The 19,326-nt window shown below is 51.9% G+C and overlaps 7 protein-coding genes across 7 annotated transcripts in view; 3 read left to right on the forward strand and 4 right to left on the reverse strand.

The window, feature by feature from the left end:
- Positions 1-725: 725 nt before the first annotated feature.
- On the forward strand, positions 726-2,414 carry SAICODRAFT_51525 (Pkinase-domain-containing protein; the record flags this gene model as incomplete). The annotated part of the gene is made up of 2 exons (XM_019169068.1): positions 726-2,062; positions 2,174-2,414. The coding sequence occupies 2 exons, from the start codon at positions 726-728 to the stop codon at positions 2,412-2,414; spliced, it is 1,578 nt and encodes a 525-aa protein (XP_019027219.1).
- Positions 2,415-2,803: 389 nt separating this feature from the next.
- Positions 2,804-5,649, forward strand: SAICODRAFT_101311 (uncharacterized protein). The gene is made up of 3 exons (XM_019165180.1): positions 2,804-3,431; positions 3,485-5,311; positions 5,361-5,649. Exons 1-3 carry the CDS (start codon positions 2,835-2,837, stop codon positions 5,577-5,579), a joined length of 2,643 nt encoding a protein of 880 aa, XP_019027220.1. The 5' UTR covers positions 2,804-2,834; the 3' UTR covers positions 5,580-5,649.
- A 3,360-nt stretch (positions 5,650-9,009) lies between these two features.
- On the reverse strand, positions 9,010-10,006 carry SAICODRAFT_32555 (uncharacterized protein; the record flags this gene model as incomplete). Its single annotated transcript, XM_019168214.1, has 4 exons — positions 9,010-9,147; positions 9,203-9,597; positions 9,650-9,825; positions 9,876-10,006. The coding sequence occupies 4 exons, from the start codon at positions 10,004-10,006 to the stop codon at positions 9,010-9,012; spliced, it is 840 nt and encodes a 279-aa protein (XP_019027221.1).
- An 812-nt stretch (positions 10,007-10,818) lies between these two features.
- Positions 10,819-11,948, reverse strand: SAICODRAFT_51398 (putative siderophore biosynthesis lipase/esterase; the record flags this gene model as incomplete). Its single annotated transcript, XM_019169057.1, has 2 exons — positions 10,819-11,838; positions 11,895-11,948. 2 exons carry the CDS (start codon positions 11,946-11,948, stop codon positions 10,819-10,821), a joined length of 1,074 nt encoding a protein of 357 aa, XP_019027222.1.
- A 531-nt stretch (positions 11,949-12,479) lies between these two features.
- SAICODRAFT_22526 (putative MFS siderophore transporter) lies at positions 12,480-14,441 on the reverse strand (the record flags this gene model as incomplete). Its single annotated transcript, XM_019166594.1, has 3 exons — positions 12,480-13,408; positions 13,465-14,078; positions 14,143-14,441. 3 exons carry the CDS (start codon positions 14,439-14,441, stop codon positions 12,480-12,482), a joined length of 1,842 nt encoding a protein of 613 aa, XP_019027223.1.
- Positions 14,442-15,076: 635 nt separating this feature from the next.
- Positions 15,077-16,621, forward strand: SAICODRAFT_28382 (uncharacterized protein). The gene is made up of 7 exons (XM_019167141.1): positions 15,077-15,438; positions 15,490-15,521; positions 15,574-15,586; positions 15,637-15,725; positions 15,776-15,876; positions 15,926-16,038; positions 16,092-16,621. The coding sequence occupies exons 1-7, from the start codon at positions 15,220-15,222 to the stop codon at positions 16,542-16,544; spliced, it is 1,020 nt and encodes a 339-aa protein (XP_019027224.1). The 5' UTR covers positions 15,077-15,219; the 3' UTR covers positions 16,545-16,621.
- A 19-nt stretch (positions 16,622-16,640) lies between these two features.
- The window catches only part of SAICODRAFT_101375 (DDHD-domain-containing protein), a 3,283-nt gene continuing 597 nt past the window's right edge, over positions 16,641-19,326 (reverse strand). The window contains exon 2 of the mRNA XM_019165183.1: positions 16,641-18,903. Within this exon, the coding sequence (XP_019027225.1) occupies positions 16,738-18,903 (2,166 nt within the window). The 3' untranslated portion in view covers positions 16,641-16,737. The remainder of the gene's footprint in view (positions 18,904-19,326) is intronic.

A 19,326-nucleotide genomic window follows, 5' to 3' on the forward strand; every position in this document is an offset into this window, starting at 1 on the left:
ACCCGGATAGACGGCCAGTGGATCGTCGCCTAATATACCCCGCTCCTGAGGTTTACTCCGGGGTAACGGAGAACTTCCAGTCCAGCAATCGACTGAGCACAACGTTTCCATCATTCAAACCAAAATCATAAGACAATAACCCATCGTAACCTTCACCGTCCATCCCTATCCTATCAAACCCAATCCTCGCGCAGCTCGTGCTGCAAGTTGGTGCTGCGCAGTTCGGGCCGATTTCCAATTGCTCTGCTGTAACGTCACATGTGCACTCCAGCAGAATCTTATCCACCGCAACAACGAATTCCTCCATCCCCGGCCACAGCTGTTCACCCCAGTCTGTCCGAGTCCGTCTAGGTCCGAAGATTCACATTCGCTGTTCTGACGTCTCGCTCCGGTTTGATCTATTTGCACGAGCTCGGTACGCACGGCACGAGTGCACGAGACAGCGACATTGCGTCTTCTTTGCCTCGCTTCCCCGACCCCGGTCTCCGATCCCGCATCGCAAGTTATTGTCGTGCCGAGTAACCGTCTACGTTACATACCGTATATAACTTGAGTCAAGTCTCACCATGTCGTCGACTACGAACAACAACAATCAAGGTCAAGGCCGCAGCAGCGGAGTCAAATTCTCACTCACGCCCGACATCATCGACTCAGGTGCTGCAAGCCCCATGGTCCCTCGCGAAGAACAAGATCGTTTTCGCGTTCCGATTGAACAGTTGGAGCATATGCGAGTCGAGGACCTGACGAGTAAGAGATTCATTCAGCACGGAGGATACGATACTGCGTACAGTTTACCGTGTAGTCGCGTCCCGTCTCTAGCGACAGATACTGAGACGCCGACGCCGAGGGAAAGTGCGTTTCCGTCTGCAGCAGGGAGTCGGCAGCCTACGCCTCCGCTTTCACCGGCTCATCTACCTCAAAATTCGCATTCGTTGCCTGGACCGTCTGCACTCCAGCGCGAACAGAATTTGCCGAAGCAGTCTGGGCTTTTCACGCCTGAAGATACCCTTGAGACACCACCAGACCCGGATAACCCATACAAGCGTTCTCGCCGACAACCGCAGTCTCATTCCCTTGCCGACATTGCGCCGCAGTTTATCTTCAAGAAACTTGCACATTTGGGTGATAGGAGTCGTAACTCTTCGCATAAGAGCTTGAAGAGTTTGGCGCACGAGGAGAGTTCTGGGAGTACGAAGACGCCGAGAGGAAGTAGTATGGATTTGAAGAGATTTTTCAAGATCGGGAATCATCACCATAAGCCATCCGAGAAAGATCTTCCCAAGGCGGCTCCTGCACCGATAAAGTCAAATGCGCCGAGTAACCTGCCGTTCGGAGATGATCACGCCGGTCTGTTCAGGAAATACGGAAAGTTTGGAAAGGTCCTCGGTGCGGGAGCTGGTGGGAGTGTGCGTTTGATGAAGAGAGCAGCGGATGGGACGACGTTTGCCGTGAAGGAGTTCCGTGCAAAGACGCCGTATGAAACGGATCGGGAGTATGCGAAGAAGGTTACGGCAGAGTTTTGTGTGGGTAGTGCACTACACCATCCCAACATTATCGAAACGCTGGATATCGTCAAGGAGCATGGGAAGTACTACGAGATCATGGAGTACTGTCCATATGATCTCTTTGCGATTGTGATGACGGGAAGGATGACACAACCTGAGATCAACTGCGCATTCACACAAATTGTCGCTGGTGTCGCATATCTTCACAACATGGGTATCGCCCACCGCGACCTCAAACTCGACAACTGCGTCGTAAACGAACACGGCATCGTCAAACTCATCGATTTCGGCTCCGCCGCAGTATTCCGCTACCCCTTCGAAGAAGACATCGTCGAAGCCCACGGCATCGTCGGCAGCGACCCCTACCTCTCCCCCGAAGTATGCGAACAAAAAACTTATGACCCACGAGCGGCAGATATCTGGAGTATCGCGATTATATTTTGTTGTATGACGTTGAGACGGTTTCCGTGGAAGGCGCCGAGGAGTTCGGATTCGAGTTATAAGGCGTTTGTGAGTCTGCCTGATGCGGATGCGATTTATGATCCTGCGACGAATTCGTTGCTCAATAACTCGTCGTCACATCTTGATCCGCATTCCTCGTCCAGGCCATCGTCTGCACGAACGTCGACATCGACATCGACATCCGTTCATGGCGCCGGAGGCGGTAGCGCTTCAGCCTCCATCAAGGGTCCATGGCGTCTCCTGCGACTATTACCCTATGAATCCCGACCACTCGTGCACAAGATGCTCGCGCTCGATCCCAGGAGACGGGCTACGATGGCGGACCTGAGGAGGGACGATTGGTTGGCGAATGTGGAGACTTGTACGATTGCTGATGGAAGGATTGTGAGGAGTAAGGGACATACGCATGTGCTTGTTGGCGCGAGTGAGGCTGGTGGTAAGAAGTGAGCTGTTGGGGAAGTTTGATGAGATAGACAATGCGGGGTTGTGGGTCATGGGGAGTGTACGATATATTGGAACGGAGCGTTTGCTATTTCGTGCACTTGGTTTGGCTTAGGCTTAAGTTTAGCTTTGGTGGAGTTTAGATGTGTTAGCAAATCTTACATGATCAGTGTAGCTGGGCCAGTCAACAGCGCTGCCAGAAATAAGGTGTCCTTACAGTAGGTGAGACTCGCAGTCAGGCGTCGCATGCCGTAACTCAGCTGGCTATTCCTGTCCACTTCTTTCATCATATGTTCTTTGTCAACCGGGCTCACCCTCCGCGTTTTGGACATGTGTCCCACGCGTATGTCAAACCGCGTATCACGCATACAACCCACAGCCGGCGCATTTATGACCAATAATCACAACCCGCAGGCCTCTTCCATAATGCCAAACGAGGCATCAGACGTCCTCTTTACCGATTATGCCCTCCTACTATATGTGCGACAGCATTCACTCGCCTCCGACTACCGTCTCGTCACTCCCCCACGCGTCGTCGCAATTGCAGCCCATGTAACAACCTCCCTCGAAGCTGCGCAAGAGCTCTTGGCATCATTCTCGGTGCTGAAGGAAGATGGACGGCTTAATATGAGGGAGAGGTTGGATGTTGGGAAGGCTGTGGTTAAGTTCTTGACGGAGGTGACGCGTGCGCCGGAGTTGAAGAGGGATGAGTGGGATATTAGGGAGGGAGCAAAGATCAGGTTGACGGTAGCCTTGCTGACGAGGAAGGCTGAAGAGGGGACGAGAACGACTTTGAAGAGGGCTGGACCGTATGCTATGGGTGAGGTGGTAAAGGGGGTGAGCATTGATAAGGAAGAGGAGGATGAGGAGGTTGCGCGGGGTGTGAAGGAGATGGAGGAATTAAAGTTGTCCGATCGGAAACTGGTAATGGGTCCGGATATTGGGGAGTTTTTGAGGAGTACGGTGTTGTTGGCGAAGGATGTTAAGGAGGGGACGGATGAAATTCCTGATTTCGAGAGACCGGTGAGCATACAATCCACCAATCGACTCTTTGATGTGTTTCTAACCTTTGCTAGGAGGTTGAGAAAGCACCGCTTACGATTGAAGTCCCTCTTTTACCTCGAGACCTTGTGACGACGAAATTTACGTTTTCTCCCGCCACTCTACCGGCTCTATGTCACTCACTTCCTCAACATGACCCATCAATATCAGCCCGCAATCATATCGAAGAGTTGCAAGATCTGATGGCGGCGGATGGTCTCTCATCCGCTTCGCCGTCCCTTTTTGAGGCTCCTCCTTCGTCCTCGCCAATTCCCACGTTCAAGCGACCGAGAGACTGGGCAGTGGAGACACCGTTGACTCCACCGATGAGCATACACAAGAAGAGAGTCATTGAATCATTCATAACCATAGCCGAACTAGGTTTACGTCCGTTACTTGATACGACTCTGCCTTCTACGCCCGACATCACGGCGGTACTTCCTACCAATGAAGATGGTCTCAACAAGAGGTTCGTTTTGAGAGAAAGACTGGACGAAGTTGATGGAACAATGAGAGTCGCCATGGCAGAGGAGAAGTTGGCGCCAATCTTGGCACACTTGCGTACACCTCCGTTACCTCTTGATCTTGCTGAACTCATACACCCTCCTCGGCGGATGAAAGAATTTGAAGCTAAATCTATCATCTCTTCAGCAAGCGGAGTGAAGAGTCTCAGTTTGGATCTGAGTTGGAAGCCGTTCACAGGGAAGGTAAGGTATGTGCCCGACGATGGCGGAGATGGCGAGGGGAGGATTGAGGAGGTGTGGGCTCCCTTCGTGGGCACAGTGCAAGAGGAGGAGGATTTCATGGATACACTGTATCGTGCCGCCGAATCAGATGGATTGGACGATGTTGGCGGAGCAGCTAGGTGTCAGGAAGATCTGCCTGAGGATTACGTGATGCTGGATGTACCGTCTGTGGGCGATATGGTGTCGCTTAGCTCCGGCCACAGTGTGGTATCTCGGCTTTCACCGGATCACAGAAACCACTCGCCAAGAAAGAGTTTCTCCAGGATATCACGGCCTGTCGAATCACCGATGAGGCCGGCTCCGGTCACAACGATGAACGGCATCGCCAACCCAGCAACAATGGAAGCTTTGCTATCCTTGCATATGTCGAGAAAAAAAGATACCAAACCGCAAGAGCAGACATTCTCAGCGGTCTCATCACTGCAGCGGTTCATGGTCTTGCGTGGTAAAAGAGATGCAGTTGAAGTGGAGTCTGCGCCCGTTCGCGTAAAACACCCTGGTGAGACTTCCAGCAAGGCACAACCTGCTCCAATTGTCCAAGATTCCCTCCTTGAGGATACACGAGCAACAGTGATACCGACATTGGAGACTGACGATGGAACTTTGTCACGAACTTGCTGGGTACTCAACACCTCCCTACTACGCTTCTCACGCCTGTCGCGGTTGCTCAGAGAGCTGAACCCATCGGTGCGCTTCGTCGAACGAGATCTTGAAATCTCCGAAGCCGCAGATAAAGAAATCACACTGGGTTATGAAGCCGATTTGACCCCTTCGCCAACGTGCGGCATACTCTTCATTACTGTGCAAACTCTGGTTCAGCAGCGGACAGGTGATGGCCAAGAGCCAGGGCCACTGAGACGAGTTCGCTATTGTAGCGCACTTTATGATAATGTTGAGATTGTCGTTGGATTGTCTGACAAGGTCAGCAGAAATGAAGCCAAAGCATTGGCAGCTTTTGCTGGTTGGATTGGGTCGCTGCAAGCCGGCAATCCTCATACTTCGATAAAGTGGTTATCAGCCGCCGGGCCTGAGGAACAGGCGAGGTGGTTAATATGGATTGCTCGGGCTTATTCATCAGGGTCTCAGGATCTGCAGATGCAAGAAGAAGAGACAGCGGTATGTCCTTTGTCAGCAATAGTTGGTTCCAGGCTAACCCCGGCCCCAGCACGAACGTTTCCTTCGTCGAGCAGGCTTGAATTGCTTTTCAGCATTGTTTATTCTCTCCCAAATGCCATTAAAACAGTTCGTAACTATCACCTACGCGGAACGAACGCAGTATTTTGGGAAATATCTGGGTCACTCAAGGCTGCAAAAGCTCACTGAACTGATGGAGGGCGCGGTGACAGAATCGGATGCATTTATAAGTAGTAATAAATTGAGGTGATCGGTTGATAGGAGTTTGATACGTATACGAGGTACAACATTTGCGTTGACAAGTCATCATGTTGTGTCTCATTCACCTCATCGAATCGTATTCCAAGTAAGTCACCATCCTTTTCGTCTTCCATCTTCCATCACTGTCAAGATTCAAGTCCATACTTGAAGTATCCACTTTGTATTGCCGTCACTCTGTTGCAGCTCTGTGACTGAACAACGACAATACTAGGAAGAGACTTCTCCCACGCATACTCTTGCTTCGAAAGCAAGTACGATTGCTACCCAGCATCAACCAAGTATGAATGGACACATTCGTTGCAACACTGTCATTACCGAGGTCTTGACACCGTATACAGCAATTGCGCAGTTTCCACATATCTCCGGACATGCTCCCCATCCTCTCTATCTCCATCCATCACTCCAAGCCACCGCTGCCCAGACTGTTAGTACTCAAGTGCATACCGAAGTATCCACTTGGTATTGTTGTCCCTCGGTTGCGACTTTTAGGTCCACAACTGAATGACAACAACACTAGGAAGAGACTTCCCCGACGCATGTCGCATACCCTTGCTCCGATAACGGCGGAAACACTGAGCACCCTGTAATGCCTGTACACTACAAACGTCACCAACCAGAGACACATTCGCCATAACATCAGCTATCTCGTTGTTAGATCAAGAAGGGCATTTGTCATCAGCCATGTCACGGTTCATCTTGTTAGTAGGTTATAAAAGGTATCGGTCGTCAGCCATGTAATCATTTATTTCATGGGCAGAGCATGAGGGTCTCAAGTGCCTTCGAGAACCCTTAAATACACTCCGGACTCCATCAAACTCGGGACATCGTTGGATTGCCTCTGGGGTGGTACACAGACGAAGGGCACTCGGTTCAAGACCTGAACCTCGTTATGCCATTGCACCCCACAGTCATCAAACGTGAAACGTCAAAGCTTCTTACATCAGCTTCGGACTCTACTTGCCGTTGTAACTCCATCGCATTCGGCCCATGATGATCACCCAATCCGGACTTTTTTATGTATTGTTGATGTGCTGTTGAGTGTGGTTGAGGGAAAGTTTGTGCTGAAGGTTAGTTTGAGCGTAAGAAACCTCTTTCACACTAAGGGGTCTAGCGCACCCTCGCCCAACCCGGCACAGGTCTCCAAGATCAACATCCCCAACCGCGATGCCGAGTAAGCAATCAAATTACCACACGTTGAGGACACCAAAACGACATCAATCTCAGATCAAATCCTTTCGGAGCTGACGAGGTGAGCATCATTACTGGAAGACCAAGCGGAAACTCCTTTGCGGAACCCCAATTATAGCACTTGCTCCAGTTGCTCACCAAATCCTTAAGTTCAGAGAATGAGCATATTACCGTCTTTGTAATGCGGTCGAGACGAGAAGGGATACTACAAGTACTTCGGGACGAGGTGTGACGAGATGACCGAATTACTTATTCGAATAGAGAGACGAATTTATTGAGTTAACCAGTGAAGCTCTAAAGGAAGGCATAGGGCCTTTCCTTATATACAGTTTTCCGGACGAGGGTCTAGACCCTTGCTCGGTGGCGTTCCACATTTAGTTAACTCGGTGGCGCCGAGAACAAGATCTCGAACGAGAGGAGTGAAGATAAGATGGGCCATGATAGGACCCGAGACAAATCGAGTCTCGGGTTGATCGCGAAACTCGAAGTAGTTCTTCGGTTCATGACAGTCTTGAAGGCTGTTAATCCCATGTCACCGTTGTTGCTGATATGTTGTCGGAGCACGGTGTGTGTAGGTAAAAGAGAGTTTCTGACGGAGACCAGGTGGGGGTATGGGAAAGTCTTTCGCACTAACGGGCCTAGCGCACCACCGCCCAATCCGGCAGAGGCATGGTAGACTGCCGTGGTCCGTCCACCACTGCAATAGTAGGAAGCAGCCATATATTCTGGATTATCTCCTGGATCCGCTCTATCTCACTAGTTATGATGCATCTTGAACCTCTCAAAGAAGGTGCGACATTGTAATGTCAGTCTTTCTTGTTGATTTTTTTCTCGCGCATAGCGCATGCGGAAGATCTACTGTGCCCCGCTCGAGCACAGATTGGAATCAGTTCATGACGGTCTCCACGCCTTGTCCCCAGAACGAGGTATGGCGTTCTTCTGAATTGTCTACAAAAGGGGCCCTTCCGCATTCCCAAAGAACCCACGTAGAATGTCGTTATTGACGTAGATGACACCATTGTACTTACCGACGATGTACTTAGCGAAATCTGCTCTGAAGTATATGGTGACAGACTCGCAAAGGAGTCCATGGCCTCGACCTATATACCCAGGATTTCGCGGACAGGTGAGCGATTGCCATCGGCTGCAATCATATACCGTGCTCAAATGATCCTCTTCGCACACGTCTCCGTAGACCGCACAAGAGCTGTGGCACCTTCATCATTTTGCTCCCGGATTATTGGTTCAAACATGTGCTGCGTCAAGAACAACCTGCACGCTGGACTGATCATCTCCACCTCCTTATTTATATCACTCAATCAACTCCCCAAAAATTTCCCTGCCAGACTCTCCACAGCAACAATCCCGGCATGCTCGCCGTACGCTTTCTGGCTCTCCTCTCGCATAGTTTCGAAGATACCCAATTGCCGCATGATCTCCATCGATCGAATGTGAAAGAGAGCTGCGCGAGGATGTTTTGCGGTGGAGGTATGTTTTTCTTAGCAAGCAGAGCGGACAGTGTCACGCCAACCATTGAGGAGCCAACGATGAGCACCGGTGTCTTTTCAATTGGAAGTTCAGTAAGTGAATTCATCGTGGAGCAAGTCGATCAAACGAGGAACGTTGCGAAGCAACCATACTCTTAGTCGAGAGGATTGATCCCTTTATAAGTAGCACGTTGTAGAGCGGTCAAAAGCCATGGCTACCACTGATAACGGAAATGACACCGACGGTAAAAGTATCCCATATCGTCCTTTATCGGCTTGAGCTCCAGGCCTCAGGAGCCGAGATGTGGGGTGCAGCCGACCCGTCAGCCTTGAATAGTGCGAGCCAGGGTCAGCCAAGTTTCTCGTCAAATTGTCTTCAATCCAGGTGCTTTTCTTTTCATTATGGGGTTCGATGTGATACGGCATGGAACGTTCCTGTCGCCGTCGCCATGTCGATGCAAACCGCTCATACGTGAGAGGAGTTTGAAGAGCAGAAGTACGCAAGTGTATACCAAAGTCCATTTGTATAATAACCCGCTGGGATGTTCGTCTACAGAGAAGCATAAGCGCTCAACGCAAGCATAAGTATGGAACCATTCCATCTACAACAAAGTCCGAAAACGCCTTTCACCTATCGCCATACTCGAACTCGATCGCAACCCCCTCACATAGGCTTCTCCGCGACGATGGCATACCTCTCAATCGTTCCCCTTGCCAAGAGCTGTAAACACGCGTTAGCTTCTTTCACGTCTGAGATAAGCCCAGGTTTACCGCAGCCTTCCATCCATTCCGAACCTTCCACGGTCTCCACTGCTCCTGGTTACACACGGGACTCCCCTCGGTCTCTCTGCAAAGAGCGTAGGCCACGCGTGCTTCTTGATCCTGTCCGCCATTGCGTAAGCCAAGTGATCTCTGTACATGACGAGAATAGACGTACCGTAATGTTCTGCACGACCTTCACATGCATCCCAGCCTCGTTCACTGCCTTCAACAACCGCTCAAGCGACAACAACGCACACGAGCTCCTCTCAAGCGGATAGTCCACAAACTCCATCGCTTCCGGAGTCCACTTAGGCAATATTGTAAGCTCCAACAACATCCGCCCACCAGGCGCCAGCATAACCCGGACCCTCTCCAATGTCGCCGGAGTGAGGTGCGAGGGATCACGGAGGATCACAGTGGTATACTGAGACGCAAGAGTGGACTTACGCAGAGCGAGGTCAGTCACGAAGGAGATGCGATTGACTTGTTTTCCAGCATATGCGACGATGTGAGAAAGTTTGTCTTGCGCGTCATCACGGTGTGGTTTGAGAACGTGGAGGTCCTCGAAGTCTATAAGACTTGTCAGTCAATGACACAATGCTACCTCAGCTGTCAACGGTACCAAAGTACTTGAGCAAATGCAGTTCGAAGAACCCGTCCGTAGGCGTGGCACACAAAATCCTATTGGTATGCTTGAGATCGAGCATGTTCGCGAGGCGTGTATGCTTCGTCAAGAGGGTTTGGCGAGCCGGTGAATTCGGCGTCAACTCCAGCGGAATGGCGAAAGTCTTGACAGAACTGTAGACTCGGATTAGAACCAGTTTTGGCACTCTCTCAGTTCTGTCTACCTCATAGGGATGTCTGCATGCCGGGCATGCTCGAGCAGGTTGTCAAGGTAGAAGTTGACGATTGTCCGCAGATGATGAGGATACCACTTAGCAAAGACCGACTGGTTTGCGCCTTGCCATAACCTGCCCATAAGTCAGCATACACCCGGCTTCGAACACGAATGCACCGCACGTCTCCCCCAAATCACCAAGACTAGCCTCCACCTTCCCTTCAGTCAAATGCCTAATCAACTTCCCAATCTCGATCCTTGATGTCACAGTCTTGTACTCCTCACTCTGCCAATGACTCGTCGTAGGCGTAAACAGATTCGACAAGGGGACTTTAGCACGCGGAACCCAGGCGAGATAGACATTATAGCAGAGCCAACAAAACATGAAGAAAGCAGAAGAGACTAAGAGCAAGGAAGACTTGTGTTCATCCATCCAGGCGAAGAGGATGAGGGCGTACTTCCACAGGACTTGGAAGACGCGGACAGCGAGATGTTCAAGGCACTCCACGGCTTTGCTGGCCTCAACACGGATGGCGGCGGCTGAGAGCTGGCGTCCAACGAATGTTGAAAGAATGCCATGGATCCATTCAAGGAGTCCTAAAGGTAAGAGCTCCATGATAAGAATGTTGGTGGTGCAGAACGTTGAGTGCGGCCGACGCGCTCATCCAGCTGGCGGTCCACTGCACAAACGCGTGGGGAACCGTGTGGGGCACCTCAGCCCCTGATTCCCCCAGGTTCAAGCTGACTTGACCAAACTTGAAGAATGGAAGGTTCAGCTGGAAGGAGTAGTCAATATTTCTTGGGCAAGATGTAGCTATAAGAGTATGGAAATAGTAGAAATCAGTTAGATGTACCGTGCGTGCCGTGTTCAGCGGATTCGAAAGAGATTAAGGTCATGTTGCGATTAAGATGGCCATAAATGTTATCATAATACTCTATCCCATAGCTCTCCTTCACGCCTGGGCACGCTCGACTGCGTTCAAGTACCCCACGACCCTCCTAACCAAATCCCTCCTCGGCTCCGCCTGATCATCATTACTCAACGCATGCGAAGCCCCCTGTATAATCCCACTCCACTCCGTATCCCAAACCTCCCTACCCTCTCCCCCGGCATCCGTTGCATCCTTCCACCTCAACATCAACTTCTCCTTATCGACCCACCCCGGGACAGCTTGATCCGCGCCGGATACCATGACCATGAGTTTGTAATTGAGGAGCTGGTGGGAGTGAATGAGTCCGAATGTTTGTTGCAGGTGGGTGTCGGGGAGGTCGGAGGAGAAGAGGTCGTCTGGGCGGGGGCAGTGAGGAGAGTCGGGGCTCACGAGGCTTAGGAAGCGACGGGCGCTGAGGGGGGTATTACCATACCCAATTTGACATGTCAACGACAACGGCAGCAACGACTCGCATGACTGATCACCACGTTCGAACTCCCTTGCCATGGTGAGGAGTTTGTCATACACCGCTTGACAATCAGCTGGAGATTTCCCCAACCATTCACATCCGTACTTCAATACCCAATGCATCGCTTGCCTATCGGACACCGGTGCTTGCATGATCGCTCCATCCAGCGGCAAACGCTCCTCATGCTTCAAATCTGGATCAAATACCGGGGTACTCGTGTGCGGGTTCGGTCGGTATAGGTAGTGCAATACCTGCTGACTCCCCGTCGAATGACCGATGAGCACGATCTTCCCATTCCCGTTGCCGTACTTGCTGGTCTTGTACTCCTTCACATATCTCAAGCAGGTCGCTATTTCGTCGGTATCTCGATCGAGGTGCCCGAGGCCCCATGATTGGTACGATGAGGATAGGTTCAGTGTGAAGAGGGACCACTCTGTAGGCTCGAGAGCACGGGCAATATCGGCCATGTAGGAGGTTGTGCCGAGACCATCTCCTAGACCTCCGATGAAGACGAGACTGTGGGGTTTGCGAGTGGTATTGGAGGTGAACTCGAATGTGGTGAGGGTCTCGGTCTACATCGTAGATGTTAGCGCAACTGAGTGTGGAGGAGAGCAGAGAGGAAGCGTACATAATGGTGCAAGATCCCTGGGAGGCCGCCCATGGGCCAGAATTTGGAGTACATCTTCGAAGGAGAACGGGAATGGTGTGATTGTAAGATGGAAGTGACCGTAATGGAACGACGGAAACGAGGATGACTCTTGAGTAAGAATAAAGCCGTCGTAGCCAACGATCCAGCGAGCAACCAGGCGATCTCAATCATGTCCGATCCTTGCACAATCTGTGGCAGGAGGAAGGCCCATTTCACCTAAGTGACCGCAGCTGCTGTAACGTCGAGGTGCAGCAGCTACGGGGAATGACTCGGGGCATCCTCTCGCCGGGGCAATTTCAACGCTAGCGATCTGACAAGCTGTTAGCCTCGGGTGACAGGCTAATCTGATCCAGGACGTCAAGCCACGCGCGCCAAGGGCAACAAGGCGCGATGTAATCTGATCTAGCCTCGGATCAGATACTCCCGAGCCCGACCGCAATACGAAGTTGAATTAAAAAAATGAGTGAATTATAGCAGGATTAAGTATACTTTTGTTGTCACGAAGACGAATCAACAGCCCCAATCATTCCCTTCACAGCATCCAACTGCCCATCATTCAACCCCCTAGAACAAGACTCCCTTGGTTTGCGCCTTGGTCACCTTCAAGTCCTTCACCAAGAACATCCAGAAGAGCGAAAGCGCCATGATACAGGTACCAGCCGTCAACATCCACTTCTGCGAAATCGCATAAGAGTCACTGATAGCATCACGCGCCGCCGTACCCCTCTCGTAGCCCAATTGAACATCAAGCGAATCGTAGATGTCCTCCCAACTGTCCACAACGTCGGCAGGAAGAAGACGCTGCAAAGCGGCGGGCAAAGTGTGCGTCCAGATGGCTCCAGAGATAGAGCTTCCGATAGCTCCTCCCATGTTACCGAAGACATTGAGGAAAGCGAGCGCGGAGGCAGCATTGTTGTGATCCGCGACAGCCAAAACAGCGACCTGTTGCACGATAATCATCGTACCACCAGAGAACGCAAGGAAAACCTGACACATGATGTTCCACCCCACCGACCAATGCGGCTGACGGAAGTAAATCATCAATCCCTCACCGAGAAGGTAAAGTGGCACAGACCAAAGCAACAACCACCTAAACCTCCCCGTCCTCCTGATCGAGTACCCGACAACCAAGAGCCAAACACCAGAAACAACGTCGAAGATACTACTAATATACCCCGCCGTCTCAAGACTAACACCGTACACAACCTGCAAATAACTCGTCCAATATCCATTCCAACAATAATAGGCGATTTGGTACGTCGCATCAATCAAACATGCACCCAGGATGGTCCTCGTCGCGAGCATTTCCCACGGGAGGAAAGGCTTGGGAGCGACCCAGTGTTCGACGGCGGCGAAAGCGAGAAGGCAGGCGATTCCGAAGACGAGCATGATGATGATGTGCGCGGTTTTCCAGTCGTCGGGGGCTGAGCCGGCGAGGTTGAAGGGGAGGAGGAAGAGGACGAGGCCGGCGGTCAGAAGAATGACACCCAAGACTGTACCCGGGAGGTTAACAACCAGAATTGACATGAAGCCGTAGGAGAGAACTCACGATCGAACTCGATAACGTAGTGCTTGACATGTTGCAAAAATGTTCTGCCACTGGGCTCCTTTTCCTTCAACAAACCTCTCTTCTTCGCCAAATGCCTGTTGTACCTCAACAAACAGAACATAGGCGCAGCAACAACGGGGAGGATAATAGCGAAGCATCCGTATCCCCACCTCCAGTTCGACTCGTAGAATCGCGCAGCAGCTGCAGGACCAGCGTAAGCCGTAATGATGTACGGCGACGATGTAAACGCAAACGCAAGACCTCGATCCCGAAGCGACGAAGTATCAGCCGTAATAACATCAACACAAAAAATCAACCCATAAAACCCGATATTATAAAACACCTGGGCAGCACAATACGTCCCAATCCCAGTACACGTCGCACTCAAAATCAACCCCAACACCGCGAACACCACCATCAACATGAACCCCACGGACCTATCCCAGAGGTTGAGGATTTTGGCGACGGGCATGTAGGTCGCTGCGCCCATTACGGAGGCGACGATGTCGATTACGGGGAGGAGGGAGTGGGATTCGAAGTCGGAAGTGATGTAGGCGGAGAGGTTGTAGGTGATCTGAGATTGGAAGGCGTTGACGAGGTAGAGGCACCACATGCTATCGATCGCATTGTCAGTAACTGGTAGGTAAGTGGAGAAATAAGAGGAGGAGTTGAACGTACAGGCCATAGGCAGTAGCCAAGGACGTCTTGGTCCATGTCAAAGTGATGGCTTCAGCTTGCGTGACACCATCTTGTGCAGCCTCGTTGGGCACGGCTTCCTCCGGCAATTGATCCTCGCCGACGAACACCCTCCCTGGGGCCTTACTGTCACTGACGCCTTGCTCGGCGGATCCGTGGGTGTCGAGGTTGTACTGAGGAACATCGGTACCAGTGGAGAAGCCACTGTCCGAGGTTGGCTCTGGGACAGGAAAGAACTTCCTACGGAAGGCCGCAGCCGCGTTGGAGAACTCTTTTCCCATGCTCTTGACTGTGTGAAGCGTGTCGTCTACGAGCAATGGCAACAGGGAGTGGACGACCGGGCAGACCCATATAAATACTTTTTTTTCGCAACCCCTCCAGGCTGCCCGTCGTCCGCCGAGGCTTGCAAGGCGATGAGCTCGGCCTCTGCCACTCCTAAACGAACACATTATCTTCCGGGATCAGATCGATCAGATTACGCCCAACAATGCAGTCTTCAAGCCAAGCGAGCCATCCACGCTCCCCGTCACATTGAAAAAATCATGGGATCCATGCTTAGGCTTTGGGTTAGGGCAGCCCAATGCAACGCAGTAAGACCCGGGTGCGGATCAGATAAGATTAGTCCTGCGAAAACGCGATCTAGGGTCACTAAAGAGGCCTAGGGAGTAGGGTCGGTACGAGATCCGGTCTGGGTACCGGTGCAATGGTAGCGGACCTAGCTGGGAAGCCAAACAGCCTGGCCTCGGCTTTTAGCTTGGCGAGAATTCCCCGAGTGACGCTTAAGGGTCCTTGAAGACGGAAGCTCTCGAGGCTGTTTGGTCGCCCGCGTAGGCGCAAGCGCGCGCTTCGTTGCGTCCGGACTTCGGCGATTTTGTTTGCACGAGGCGCCCTCTGCAGACTCAATGCACCCTGATAACCTTAACCAACAACAACGACATCAACACATCAGGCCTCCCTCGCAGTCAGTCAGTCGCCTATTCACCTGTTTTCACGTCACGTCTCGTTTCTTTTCTGCTTCGCTCTTCTTTTTGGTGTTAATTACCGGTCTCCTCAGCATTCATGGATCAGATCCTCAAGTGCAACCACCTCCGATGCAGGGCGGCTTTGGGCAATCAAGGAGTCGTTACGACGTGTTCGCACATCTTCTGCGTTGATTGGTGGATTTTGACAATAACCTCGAACCCTAAGTTCGAGCTGATTGAAGTCTACAGTGCGAACCAACTCTTCACCGCCGACAGAACGTGTCCTGCTTGTGAGACGACGCTTGGTGAACCGGATGTATGCACCGATATCATGCCTGAAAAGCACATATACTGACAGTCTGTGAAGGACGTCGTATTGACTAATCTCAATCCCACTGAGTAAGCTTTTTCCCCCGATGTATGCTGGTTACAACCTAACAATGGTATTCAGTGACTACAAGACGGTGAACAGGAATGTTTCGAACACTTGTTCAAGTAGCTAATTCGTTCACAGAGCGTCCTTGCAGGTCTTTCTCCGAACATCATTGTGGAGATATGCAGCCGTGCTTTAAGCTTCTGGACGTACCAAGCTACTCAGGAGATGTGCGGCATCTAACTTTTGCACTACTACCATTGTTAACGACTATATGCAGCGTGTACCAAGAGTTCATGTCGAAGACGCTGCAGGAGAAGTATGGTGCATTGAATGCCCAGATGGATAGTGTCGTTCGAGATGCGAACAACGAGATTACCGGTATGCACAACCGTCCTCGACTGAATGATCCATCTAACGTGAACTATAGCTTTGCAAGAGAAGTTGGAGACTACTAAGCAGCAACAAGGCAACGAGAAGAGGCGTAACCACGAACTCATCGAGAGCTTGCAGGACAAGTCGAGGCAGTTCAGCAAGCTACAAGTGAGGTCCTCCTTTGTTTCGCTTTGGATCATGACTAACTGATGACCGTACAGCTCCTCTACGACAAACTCAAACGCAAGGCTCTCCTCTCCCCCATGCAAAACGCCGCAACCCAAAACATCGACGCAGCAGCGTACCAAAACATGCCCACCCACGCCTCACCACCCGCCGGCAAGATCTCTTTCCCTGGCCCTCGTGCCTTCGCTCCCGACAACAGGCAAGAACAGCAGCAACCTCAAGACTGGTCTCAGGACGGTCCGGTTCAAGTCGCGCAGACTCCTCGTCCGCATCACAACGTCGGGAATCCGAGGAATGCTGGGAGGACGCCGTTGGCTGCGATGCATGGGAATACCCCGTATGCCGGACGTCCGAGGGGAGGGAGTGGTGGGAATGGTGGTGGGTTGATTAAGCCTATGGGGGCCACGCCGATGGGAGGGAGGGGGAATCCGGGGTTGATGAGGCCGAGCCATACGAGGACAGGAGGAGGAGGAGGATGGGGTGGGTAAGCGCTACGCAAGGACGAGGTGAGCACGCTATCTGAAGGAAGCGAACCATGGACGTCAAGTATGATTATGTATTGACGATGCTCTTCTTTATTATTGTGTAAAGCAACGCGACGTTGTATAGTATCATCTAAAGAAATACCAATCGCGCAAAAATCAAACTCCGCCAATTGAACGCCCTCTTTCTGTGAGTATTTCAGTGTTCGATCTTTCTCGACCCTCTCATCTGCAACAATGTATTATCAGGCCCATCCTCCCTCCCACACTCCACACAAATCAACCTCGCAAAGTCCTTCTGTTCCCAATAACACGAATGCGCATAGATCATCTGATAATACTGCGAATCTAACACACCACCAGTATTAGGTAACACAAAATCCACCTGTCCGTTATCATTTAACGCCCTCAACCTCCTCTCCGCCTTTGCCTCCCTCGAGAAATCATGCACTTCCAATTCTATAGTCGACGGGAGCCTCCGACCGCCTCCAGGGCGAGGATCCTCACCCCCAGCCCCCGTAATCGCAACACTAGCGTTCTTGATCCCATGCGCCAAACTCTCCATCACCTGCGTCCCCCCAACACCGGGAACGACGGTCGGCTTCAACGTTTCCGCATACTCCTTATCCACCGTCGGCGCCAGCCTCATCGCAACCGGATCAGCAGAGTGGTAAATATTGTACACGTTTTGTACGGCTGGGCAACCGTATTTTCCGGGACCGTCGTGGGATTCGGACCGGGGGAGGTTGGCAGTTTTGGGGGTGTTGGGGTTGGCGCGGGGGATGAGGTTTGCTTGGTTTAGGAGCATAAAGAACCCGACGGGACTTCCGCAGAAGAACAGATTGTGCGTTTCGAACTCGAACTGATCGGTACTCTCCTTTCCCTGGTCTTGTCGATCAGGCGTCCACACGTCCGTCTTGGTCGGCTGTCGAGATAAAATGTCCATACTGATTGCACTCCCCAAGGAATGGCCAACAATATGCACCCTCCCCCCTCTCTCCACAAACCCCGGATCGTTCCTTATCCACAGCCTCCACACCCGATTTGCCTCCCCCACCACAGCCCTCGTGATCCGATCCTTATGGTGTGACAGATAGTATGGGATGTCAAGCATCACGTCAGCGATTAACCCACGCACCGCTGGGATCCCTTCGGGGGTGATGTCGTTTAGATTGTATTTCCCGCCGAATTCTTCGGTGCCGCCGACAGCTTCGGTCTCGTCCTCTTCGCCCCTCTCGGCGTCGAATACCAGTTTCTGGCGCCAGTTGACGGGGAGGACTTGGGGGTGGTAACCCTCCCGAACATGCGCACTCGCTGCCCCAAGCCTTTCCTCTTCGAGGAGGATGCGAAAATGGTTGATGGCATGCGTGAACGTAAAACTCTCCACCCTCTCAGAGAGTTTCTGTCCAATACCATGCACGACCAAAATCAAATCCGTCACGGGCGCAGGCGTCGGATCCTCATCGATGAGTTCCGTCGCACTCGGTTTCAACTTGCTCTCGACACTCATCTCGCTAGGAGACATACTCGGTCTTCTCGTCCCGTTCGTCCTCGCACTCGCAACACTCAAACTCCTGGTCCGTGCCCTTGCCCTACTCTGACTTTGCTTCGAAGACTTCCCAGCCTTGGTAGGGGAAGTATAGTCATACCCTCTGACAATTCCAACACCCACAGGACCCCTCCCCCTCCCCAAGCTCCCCAACAGACTCTTCGCCAGACTCAGCTTCCCTTGATGGAGCATAATCCACGCCTCCCTCTCATCCGTATATATCACATAACGATTCTTTAACAACGGATCCACTTGTAACTCCTCAACGGCTGAGGGATCGGTGGAGGACGGGTGAGAAGTGGAATCGAGTTCATATCCGAGTTTATGCTCAGCCTCCTGCCCCACCTCCTTCGCAGCCGATAACTCAAGCGCATACACGTCTGTATAAGGCCGAATAAACCGATATCCGGCTTCCAATGCCTCCTCCAACACTGGCTCGATAGGAAAGTTTGTCTCGGCATAAAACCACGTGGCACGGATGACTTGGCTGTGGTCTGTCAGTGTTGCGAGGGGAGACCAATAGATCGGCTCCAGCGTCATGGTTGGCAGATGGACTTTGTGGAGGCGGGAGATACCGACGACAACTTCTTCGAGTGCTGATTCCGTGCCGGTTTGGCCTTCATTTGTGAGGTTCGGTGTATCTTCTTCTTCGGGTTTCTCCAGCACCGCAGCCTCCTCCTCTGCCATGACATCTTCCGCAGTCTCCGGCGGTGATGCAGGCTCGAACCGGCCGAAAGGATTAACTCTCTCCCTCTTTGGTGTTTTCGTAATGATCAGTCTCTGTTTCGCCTTTAGTTTCCGCTTCTCCTCTTCCACCTTCTTGATTTCTCGCATTTTCTTCCCATCCCTCCCCCTCCCCTCCTCCGTCCACCTCCTCCATCCCTGTTCCAAATCCTCATTGTCCCTGGGCGCAAACGGCGTCCACTTGATCTGTGCATGCGGGATATCTTTCAGTGATGGTGGTTGGCTGGTTGGGTAGGGTGCCAGGGGGTCATTGAGGTCGAGGGGGGAGCAGTGGAACCACCATTGGCATGGGGGAGGGATGTCGGAGGGGTCGGTTAGGGTTGAGAGGACGCTTTGGTCTTGATCGAAGTGATCCATGGCTATGGTGGGATTTGTTTGTTTGGAGTTTTTGTTTGCTTAAGGGTTCTTGCGGGATGCAGCCAACGTCACCTTGCATACTGCTGGTTGCAAAATGCCTGTCGCAAACTGCAGGTAGCTGCACATGCTCCGTAAGTC

Source organism: Saitoella complicata (genome assembly GCF_001661265.1).
Source record: "Saitoella complicata NRRL Y-17804 unplaced genomic scaffold SAICOscaffold_1, whole genome shotgun sequence".
Lineage (NCBI taxonomy): Eukaryota > Fungi > Ascomycota > Saitoellomycetes > Saitoellales > Saitoellaceae > Saitoella > Saitoella complicata.